Source organism: Mus caroli, chromosome 11, assembly GCF_900094665.2.
Source record: "Mus caroli chromosome 11, CAROLI_EIJ_v1.1, whole genome shotgun sequence".
Classification (NCBI taxonomy): domain Eukaryota; kingdom Metazoa; phylum Chordata; class Mammalia; order Rodentia; family Muridae; genus Mus; species Mus caroli.
The window spans coordinates 37,410,902-37,422,568 of record NC_034580.1 but is presented as its reverse complement, the minus strand read 5'-3'; the positions used below and the strand labels follow the sequence as shown (position 1 = coordinate 37,422,568).

At 34.1% G+C, this 11,667-nt stretch overlaps 1 protein-coding gene across 2 annotated transcripts in view; it reads left to right on the top strand.

Annotated features, from left to right (window-relative positions):
• Gabra1 (gamma-aminobutyric acid type A receptor alpha1 subunit) overlaps positions 1–5,317 on the top strand; it is a 52,529-nt gene extending 47,212 nt beyond the window's left edge. For both annotated transcript variants that reach the window (XM_021176932.2, XM_029484124.1), the window contains exons 9-10: positions 639–841; positions 2,454–5,317. In XM_021176932.2, the coding sequence (XP_021032591.1) occupies positions 639–841; positions 2,454–2,765 (515 nt within the window). In that variant the 3' untranslated portion in view covers positions 2,766–5,317. The remainder of the gene's footprint in view (positions 1–638; positions 842–2,453) is intronic.
• The last annotated feature ends 6,350 nt before the right edge of the window (positions 5,318–11,667 follow it).

Here is an 11,667-nt window from a genome sequence, read left to right as displayed (position 1 = left end):
TTCTTGATGCCATTTCTGTGCCATTTGCGGGACTGGTTGTGTGTGGTGTGGTTCTTGGACTTGGCCATGTCTGCACGGTAACCCGCGGCTCCCGCAGCGCCTGAGACCAGAAGAGGAGGGTGAATTCTTTTGAACGAGAAGTAGTATATGAAAAAAGCTATAAATGTGGTAAATTATCATGCCCCAAGTTGTTACTTACCTTTCTGCTTCCAAGGACTAATTGAATTTCATATTTCTGCATGTGGGACAAAGACTATTAAACAGCACTGTAAGTATCTCTGAGTACCACAGATATTAGATATCTAAGATATATATGTCAAGAGTTGGGTGCACTGAATAATATCGGTCCCTATCCTATATAGGATATGCATACAAGATGGCTATGTAATGAAGTTTACTGTTTTAGTAACGTATTCTGAATTAGCAAAGTAGTCTATCTCTTCTGAATGACCGTAAATACTGCTGTGCAAACTGTATTGAGGCCATATCCTGACTTTACCATCACAATCAAAATAGGGTGAATCCAGAGTGAATATGATGCTTTTGGTTCCCCTTTGATCAAGAGAACAAGCACGGGTCTACTGTAATAAAATTTTCTGTGGTGAACCAATATATTTACTTAATTTCTCTCCTTTTAGGAGTGACGACTGTTCTGACTATGACAACCTTGAGTATCAGTGCCAGAAATTCCCTCCCGAAGGTGGCTTATGCAACAGCTATGGACTGGTTTATTGCAGTATGCTATGCCTTTGTTTTCTCAGCTCTGATTGAGTTTGCCACAGTAAACTATTTCACCAAGAGAGGGTATGCGTGGGATGGCAAAAGCGTGGTTCCAGAAAAGGTAAACACCACAAAGGCTCTTTGTTATATGAGGATTCTGAGACCTTATGCTTTTTAGATGTAATAAGTTGGTTTGTGGAATTAGATGCAAGAAAGTGGTGATGGGGACTCCTTTCTTATTCTCTTAGGCTGTAAATGATAAAGTACAGTGGATTTTTTTGTTTTTACTCATAGCAGAGGTTGTTTGGGTACATTGATTTGCAGGTAGAGAATAGAGGAAAGAAGGAGGGACATTCAAAGGTGAAATTTTCTATTCAAATGTGCCCTCTCTGTTTGTTTTAAGTACCTGTTATTAGATGCAAACGAAAACTATAATTTTCCTATTCTGGTATAAGTTCTGTAGCAAAAACAGCATACTCCTTCGGCTGCTTTCCCAAGGTTATTTTCATGTTTTAGTTGGGTTATATTTGAAAAATTAGCTACCCTCAGCTTTCATTCCAGTCAAGAATAAGCATACTTTCCAAGTCTCAAAACAGACATCCCCGTGATATATTATGTGCAAATATAATGGGAACCACTATCCTATAGCTGCTTCCTTATTAAAATGTTGTAATGCACAGACGTGAGTCACACAGATAACTTAGCAATTTCTAGTAGCCTTATTTTTAAATTATAGACAACCAGGTACATTGGCACACATGTCTTCACTTATAGTACTTGAGTGGCAGAAGCAGGCAGATCTCTATGAGTTTGAGACTAACCAAGGCTATATAGTCATACCTTATCTCAGAAAAGCAATAATAATAATAACGATAATAATATCAGCAATAATAATGATCCATGAACAAAGTATAAATAAACCTTAATCAAAATGATGACTATACTTTATCATAATATACACAGTACAGAAAAAATACCAGTTTAATAGCTGTAACCCATCAAAGAGTTCTGTTTATATTCTGTATGTATAGAAATCATCAAAATCCCATGAATATTTTTTCTTATATTACACCTTTAGTTAGTTTACATTTAAAGTGCTCAATACCTAAACATGAATAATGGAAAATGTGTGAGCTCACATAACTCTGAAAAATAACAATTATTTAGGAGAATCTACTGATGGGCGGCCTGCAAAGCAGCCTGAAACTTGCCGATGATTCTGAATTTGTGCCTGGGAACAACCTGGAGTGGCCCTTTCATGTAACCTGGCCTCACTCACACAATTGCGATTAACTTGCAAAACAGCTGGGAAATTTTTGGTGGCCTCCCATATCTTAGGCCTCTACTGGCTGCCAGGGAGTCTAACAGTGTACCCAGTCTCAAGCCATTCCCTAGTCTACCCTAGGCTTCTTTTCTTGTCCAGAATACTGTTTCTAGAAGGTGAAACTCGAGGCTGAAAGTGTTTTGAGTTCAGTATCCTAAGCTTATATAACGTTGCTATTACTCTGAATCTGCTTTGCATTCAACCAGTGAAGAAACATATTCTACCTCTTGTTACGAAAGGTTACAAAACATCATCTGGCTTTTCAAATGATCATAGTGTGTTAGTCATAAATTACAGATTTTAGATTTTTAAATCAAGAAAAAGAGTTTTGCAGCAAGTGCTGTTTTGCTCAGAAACATCATTTTGTTTCTCACTGTATGCTAAATACGTTATTTTTTTTCTTCTCCAGCCAAAGAAAGTGAAGGATCCTCTCATTAAGAAAAACAACACATATGCCCCTACAGCAACCAGCTATACCCCTAACTTAGCCAGGGGTGACCCCGGCTTGGCAACTATTGCTAAAAGTGCGACCATAGAACCGAAAGAAGTCAAGCCTGAGACAAAACCACCAGAACCCAAGAAAACCTTTAACAGCGTCAGCAAAATCGACCGACTGTCAAGAATAGCCTTTCCGCTGCTATTTGGAATCTTTAACTTAGTCTATTGGGCCACGTATTTAAACAGAGAGCCTCAGCTAAAAGCCCCCACACCCCATCAATAGGTCCTTTCAGTCGTATTCTGTTGTTCAGTCCTCTGCACCGAGAATTGCTTTCTGTTCTCAACGCAGTGATTCCTATCTGCTTTACTGCCTCTGTCCTAAAGAATTTGAAGGTTTCCTTATTTCCATATTTCATACAAGAACAAGAGACCCCTGTCTGACAGTCCAGAGCAGAGCGGAGTATTCAGCTCGGGGACAGGATTCTGAGAGGAAGCCAGGGAGCAAAAGCATGTCAGACGGAGACAGAGAAGAGGAAGAGAGAGAGTAAGAAGGTCCAAAGATAGGAGAAAAAGTAGAAAAAAAAAAAAAAAAACCAGAGCTTAACTATAACCACAGAGTCATTTGTAGATATATATTTCCAAATATTCTAAAAAAATATATACGTCAACAATATTTTTGTGTGAAAGTGTTTAAAAGGGCAAATAACAAATGTTTAATGAACTTTAAACCTATGACTTTATTGCACAAATGATATAGTGTGCTTATGTTTTTATTTGTCAATGTTGAAGCTGATACATAGATTTAATGTTCTGTTTGTCATATTAAAAATTCCCTAGGCTTTCTCTTTTTAAATTTCACTCTGTAATATTTTGTTGTTAAATGCTATTTTAGAATGTAAGAAAGCCTAACAAATAAGGGCAAGGTGGGGCTATCACTGTAGCATTCTGAATCCAGTGTGGGGGAAACCCTTTCAATGGGCTACACTGCTGTCATCTGAACTTTTACCAGTAGACTCTATGGAGATCAGCCAGCCTAACACAGATGTTTACTTGATAGAAGCTGAAATAAATAAAAGAATGGAATAATTTAGAAACTATCCTTTTTACTCTTATTCCCAGATAGCCCATTCACCCAAGAATTCTCTATTCTTATGATGAAGATGCTTTCAGAGGGGCAAATCTATTTTGCAAGCTCTAGAATTGTTGAATGTATTCTTTTATATAACTACATCAAAAGCTTTAGATTGAAATTTATGACTAGCCAACAAAAAATAGAATATATAAATTATATATGTAAATATTCAGCATGAGATTGTACATTTAATTTTTTTTAAGTTATGTTCTTTAAATATCATGAGGGATCTCCACTTTTAGCTGTTAGATGTTGTTAAATGCTATGGAAATACATTTAGAGCCTGCATTTAAGAACAGAACAGCCTGTAGGAGACAGATGCCACTTAAAACATATTGAGTATGAAATTCAATTATTCCGAGAACTCTCATAACTTCACTGCTGCCCTGTGTTCACTAGTAGATCAGTTGCTATCTGCTCAAATTATGTCATACCATATTTTCCTATTTTAGGCTATTGTGATAAAGAGAAAAAATAGGGAAGAGTAGTTGGAGCTAGAAAACCAACTGTATATTATTTCTCTATTTGCTGATACCAACTATTTCAATAAGTGCTGTACCATATGTAGCATCTAATATAAAATACATGAAAGAATGTACAGGAACTAGCTTTTATTGAGTAATATTATTACATTTCATTTATACTGCAGCAATATATTTGTAGGTATACTATGTAAGGGCTTTAAATAAAAGAGGTCCATTAATATTCCTTATAAAAAAAATCTAGCCTTTCATTATTGCCCAGATGTTTTAGAAGTAAATATTTATGAAGAAGGTATTTTTGAAGTCTCCTTTTGTCTGATAGATTTTCACAGATATTTAACATTAGTTCAGAATCCACGGATCATGGTCTAATCACATTTATAAGACCATGATATAAGCCTTTTAGCATAATTGCCAAATAAGACAATTAGAATCCATACCTGAGTTTTGAGCAATGTTTTTCTCAAAAAGCTGCTATCCAATGATGTTGGAAAACACACCGCCTGTGTTTCCCTAAAATGACAAATCTCTGGTTTCATCTTAAATGTGCTTCATTGTTTGATTTGGTCCTGCCTAAATTTCATGAGCTATGCCAAAAAAAAAAAAAAATGGCTGAACCAAGGACATTTCATGTATAGATATGTATAGAAAATAAAACAAATTATGGCTCTAACATCTGTGTTGCCGTTTATCTTGTTATTTTCCGGCGTTAACCTAACATGTTTAGTGCGAGTATTTTATCTTCCAGACTCCTCATGCCTAGGTTTGGGTCTGTATTTCGCTCATTAGATGTGAATATCTCTTATTAGTCTGCTTACTGCTTTGCAATGATCGTATTGCCATCATTTCTTAGTTGTTAGTACATGTGAGTAGTACTCTATTATGTAAATTGATTGCAAACTTATCAAAGAGAAATTATTCTATGTAGCTTTACAACAGTGCTTTGCTTAACCATGTACTAGTAGTTAAGTCTTCCTTGAGAAAAATAAAGATACACTCTTATAAAGGACAGTTCCTGCTGACTCCCAGGATTTTTTCTTTTTAAGATGACACTGAATGTTGATGCACCTTAGTGCAGTGAAGTGGCAATAAAACCCAAACTGAGTCAAGATTGCTCATGGCAGCTGCATGTCTCGCTTTCCAGAGTTTAGCAAAACCTTTTAATCTCATGTCTCACTGTATTCTATTATAATAATAAAGCTTACATTATTCAATAATAAACTGGAATACTTGATTCTGTTTACACATCATCCACAGGTCCATCTGTTTCCCTGTTTAACACATTTTAGGGCTAGAAATGCTTGCAAGTATCAAGTATCAGCAGCAAAATAGCCAGTCGGATGTTTTGAAGATTTGTCAATATGCTAATCTTAAATTGTTGTTTGCTAAGACTTGTGTAAGAACTAGAATTTATCAAATAATTTGATGCCTGATACCGCTAGTAACACTTCAACATTTGTGAAACACAACAGGAGCAAGAACAAATTCAATATAGGTAAAACTTATATTCAGTTGTGATAGATGAAATAACATCAGATAATCTGTCAAGTGGTGACAGGACCAAAACAAGGTAGATTCAATTACAACAAATGGAAAAAAAATGTCTTTAAACCTAAATAAATAAATAGATAGATAGATAGATAGATAGATAGATAGATAAATCAAAATTAAACTAATCAATATTCATCACTTGATCAAACACATCACCCATGAAAACGATGTATCTATCGGGCTCATTAGTTTCTGATCATTCCTAGGAAGGCACAGAGGGCTAAAAACCTAAGTCTGTGTCAAAGCTCTTCAGAATTATCAAGAGAATAAGAGAGGCTTAGCATCATTGCCAGTCATACATTTACAGTTCACTGAAGTGCTTAGGTGGAGTTATTTCAATTTGTATAGCATTTTTAGCTAACCAAAACAAATATCTGACTCATTCTATTTCAATGTGATTTATCCATACCAATTACCTTCAGATGTTGATTTAGTTCTTCACAAGACCTTATACTAACTTTTTCTGAGGCTCCCTTTTTCTACACTAAAGTTGGCAAGGAGATAAATATCCCATGTCCTTTTCTTCTTTTAGCTGACCATTTACTCTTGGTTACAACATGAAGTAAAGTAAACATAAAAGTTATAATTTCTAAAAGAATTATAATTAATTAGTCTATAGGTATAAATAATTCATCCTTGGAGAATTAAATGAATTTACCTAAGTTTCATTCTGAAAGATAATTAATCAGCTATCACTCATTTGGAGGAGTAGTGAAGGCTAATAAAAGAAATCTATTTTTCATTTAAAATAACTAATTAAATAATTAACAGATACTGGTGGAATACTATTCAATCTATAAAAAGATAACTTCTGTCACTTGTGACAACCTGGGATATAGATAGATAGATAGATAGATAGATAGATAGATAGATAGATAGATAGATAGATAGGTTTTGCAAGACAAGGTTTCTCTGTATAGCCCTGGCTGTCCTGGACATCACTCTGTAGACCAGGCTGGCCTTGAACTCAGAAATCCACCTGCCTCTGCCTTCCAAGTGCTGGGATTAAAGGCGTGTGCTACCACACCCAGCTCAACCTGGCCTATATTGGAAGACATTTAATATTAAGTGAAACACGCAGGCACAGAAAAACAAAATGTACAAGATTTTACTCATATGTCAAAGTTAAACACAAACTCATAAAATTGAGAATACAATGATGAAAATTTGGAATGAAGAGATATTTTCTCAATGATACAAAATTTTACATATATGTTATGCAACATAGAAAGTATATCTAATAGCAAAATATTCTTAGTTTGATATTATCAGATAATTACAATATTTCTCCCTTCCATTTCATTTCCACCCCCAAACCCCTTCCATATACCCCTTACAGCTTCATTCAAATATATGGCCCCTTTTTCACTAATTGTTATTGCATGCATATATATATATATATATATATATATATATATATATATATATATATATGTGTGTGTGTATCATGCACATATCTATATATCTATCTATCTATCTATCTATATATATATATATATATCTGTTCAGTCTATATAATGTTACTTATAGAAAGTTTATAATAAATTATATTTCAACTCTCCTTATAAAAAATGGTATATACATTTTGAACTGAAGGTGGTAATAAGCTCAATTTCACCATTCTAGAAAGCACACATTTCATAATACATGCTATTGAAAAATGTGTATCTTTAGCAGATGAATAAAAATCATTAATGAATATAACTTGAAATTTTAAAACTCCAACTCAAGATGGTAAAGGGATTAGTTATATTAAAATTGACTATTTCATCCCCAAGGATAATAAAAGGATAATAAATTATATATTATTTTATTTATCAAATTTAGTCGAAGTAAAGAGCTGAAACTGTAACATATCTAGAAAAAGACATATTGAAAAGTTTTCATGATTTGGCTAACTCAGTAGTACTCACAAACCTGCACATATTAAAAAAACAGTCACAATAAATTATCCTTCATTAAATATTAATCCCTTTGTGCTTTAAAGTCAAAACCATCTCAAGGAAGAAAATGTAAAAACTGAAATCATTGACTGAGTGAAATTTTATAAGAATTTTAACTGTTACTAGATAATCAGGATATATAAAAAACTCACAGAGACCCATAAAATAGCTGATAACCCATTTTAAATGTACTGTATACATGGATATTAAAATGTAGTCAATAGTATATTCAAATGATGCTTAATGACTAATAGTATTAGTTATTAGAAAAAGACAAAGTGAAACCACAGTGTGTAATAATTTCTACTCCCAAAAGGAATGTATTATAATGTAGGTCATGAAATGCACTGAGGAAAATATGGAAAATTTTAAATCTCATACATCTGATGAAAATATAAAACAGTGTGAATATTGTGGGAAAAGGCTTAGTTTCTCTTTTGAAATGTTTGATATCAGATTACCATTCATTAATCTCTAAAAAAATAAAACCATACATTTTTATAGAATTATGCGTTATTACTAACAGGCACAAAATTCATAATCACCTAAGCTTGGAAACTTCATAAATACTAAACAACAACAAAACAAAAACAAACAAACAACAACAAAACACAGACAAATACCAAAATTTTATCATGAGGGATGAGAAGGAGAAAGAAGGGTTCTAAGAGGAGAGAAGATACTGGGCAAATTAAGATATATGGATGAACTGGAAAACATGTAAAGCAAAAGAAGCCAGACACAAAGTATCTCACATTCAAAGCTTCTATTTACATGAAATATCCTGTGAAAGAAAAGTAGAGTGTGGCATCTGCTCCTGGTTATGGAACTGAATAGACCTAATTATAAGGAGCAATTTTGATACAATGGGAGTGTTAAAACTGTGCCTTGATTATTGCTATTCAATAACAATATACTAAAATTTATAGAACTTTATATTGTTGATAGGTAACTATTCTATTTTAAGTTGTCTTGGAAGCTATAAAAGGAGGAAATGACATGAACTATCTCCAATATTGTGTCTTTAAGAGAATCTGGTAGACTGCCTATCTACCAGTGTCTCTGACAAAATTTTCCTCTTTCTCAAGATACCCCATGGGGGAACAGATAGTTAAAACTATGTAGAGAGATATCAGTAAACAATCTATGCCTTAAAACCCAAAGAAAGTAGGAAAAGTTTAAATTTGTAAATTGTGAAGGATCATGTAAAGCAAGATATACAAATGATGCATATGTCATATACAGAAGCTAACAATATATCCAAAACAATAATCACTTCTCTCTGCATACAGTGCTTATATTCCTACACTTGAAGAAATCCTCTGAAAGAATAATATCATTCAGCCTGAAGATTCTTTTTTTTTCATTTAAGGCTTTTTTATTTTATATATATATATATATATATATATATATATATATATATATATATATATTTTACATTCTAGCCACTGCCCACCCCACCCCCGTCCATTCTCTCCTCTCACAGTTTCTCCTCTTGAAAGTAATCTCCAAGTGGCCATCACATTTGCAGCTGCCCAGAAGGGCTTCTTAGAATTGATGTCCTGTATAACTTACAGTTTCCAATTCAGTAACTCTGGATGAAGCTAATGAATTTGTATTGTCCCAAACACTATTGGCTAATGGGATACTGAGCAATTCATAGGTGAGACCAACATCATTATGTTACCCATTCATTGGTTTTAGTTTAGAACTTAAAGCATGTGTATGAGGAATGGGGGAAGGAATGGGGAAGATTTGTGGGGGAAGGCATGTACATTTTGCTTTTAATGACAGAGAATTCAAAGGTTTATTAAAATACATCTTAGTGCTTTCTATCTCACTCAGCACAAAACTAGTAGCTGTCAAACTGCACGGTAAGTGGAAAGGCACATACAAACAAAGTGAAGGAATACAATTCAATGAATCCACTAAATTGGAGGTAATATTTCTTACATAAGAAAACTAAAGTATAGTGGAAAGGAGTATTGTTTCGGGCAATGTCAGATACTATAAATGAATGATTTCTACTTGCTATACTACAGCTCAGCTCCTTGTAGGTTAACCAGTAGACATGATTAGCCCTCTTCGCCTGTGGCTCTGTTTATTTTTCTTGATAGCTCCAATTTTGAACCGATTTAAGTGCAGGGAAAGATTTGGGGATATTTTCACCACTATCAGCTTCCACATGTTGAAAAACGAATTGTCGTTGGTGATGACAAAGATCTAGTTCTAGAGACTGAGAAATGTGCAAGCTGTATGCAATGCTGCCTAGAAGCATTTATGAAAACACTGTATTAAATACACAGTGCATAACTTAGAGTATATAATATACAGTCAACAATATGAAGTTCTAGATCCCTACCACATCATAGTACATGGACAAAAGGATTCCCCTTAATATATTGCTATTTTTTTTTGAAAACACAGTTATTTGGGCAGGAAAGTGTGATGGCATTAGGTTTTTTATATTGAAATTGACGGCTCCTAGCTCCACAGTCACATTTTTTAAGACTATTGGGGTGGGGTGTGAGTAAATTCTAGAACCCAATTATCCTTATAAATTCAGCTTTTAATATAAATTAAATACAAATACTTACATTGAATAAGCCCTTCACTAATCATATATCAGAGATTAGCCATGCACATTAGCCAAATTCTCTCAAAAATAAAATAAAAACTTAACTCTTTAATATGCCACTGTCCACAGCATCATGATACAATTTCACTCCTGTACATTATGAGTAAGAAAGAGATATGAACCAGATGACATCCAAAACACTTTTTTAATAGAAATGAAGATGGACTTTTTAGGTTGTGGATATTAAAACACCTTAATGAGAAGACTTGTACTGTGAGTGTCTGTCTGTCTGTCTGTCAGAAAACAGGCTTAACCTTGGGCATAGAAAGAGGCACTTTCTCTTTGAATATTTCTCTTCCTCTCATTAGTCGTAAGTGGCATATACAGTAACAAACAAATGGTTTTAGAGAGTACATTATGTACAGATTAAATGACTTGAATGGTAGTTATTCAAACATGAATAACCACATTGCTCAAACCCTAAACCTTTTGCTTAGTTTCTGTTTTGCGTGGTGGTGTTTGTAAATATATTTAACAACCTCAACAGAATATAATTCTCAAATATAAGTCCTAAATTTAAAGATAGCCACATATATCTCATTATGTTATAATGGAACAGGGAGGCATGACAGTGACTGGAGTAATCACACAGGAAGGCCATGTGAAGATGAAGTCCTGATTGAAGTTATATGCAGAAATGTCTGATGCTAGTAGAGGCTGCAAGAAACCATAAAGTATTTCCCTACAGTCTAATGGAAAGAGTTCAGCACTGACAGTATTTTGAAGTGTCTATAACAGTGGTTCTCAACCTGTGGATAACAGGGGTTTTATAGCACGTATCTTACATATCAGAAATTTATATAATGATTCATAACAATGGCAAAACTATAAATATGAAGTAGCAATGAAATAATTTTATGGTTGGGGGTCACCACAACATGAGGAAATGTATAAAGGGTCTCAGCATTAGAAACATGGAGAAGTACTGCTCTAGAATGCTGAGAAAAGAACTCTGCTGAATACAATCAATTGGATTTATTAATTCATTACAACAACCCTAAGAAAATCATGCAGAAACATCCAGTTATAGAAAAAAGCATGCGTTCTCTCTCTCTCTTTCTCTGTCTCTCTCTCTCTCTCTCTCTGTCTTTCTCTCTGTCCTTCTCTGTCTTTCTCTCTCTCTGACTTTCTCTCTGTGTCTTTCTCTCTCTTTCTCTCTCTCTCTCTCTCTCTCTCTCAACTTAAAATAAATCTATCCTTAAACACCCTTTATTTGTTATTCAAATACCAATATACATAATCCTTCTTTATACCAAACAGCTATTAGCTAAAGCTTCACTTCAGAAATTTCTACTATGCTACTGAGATATTCAGCAAATAAAAGCATTTTCTCCCAAGCCTGAAGTCTTGAGTTCAATTCTTGAACCAAATTGGTAGAAAGAGGGAATGCACTCTATAAATTCTCCTCTGAGCTACACACTCATGCCACACCATGCACA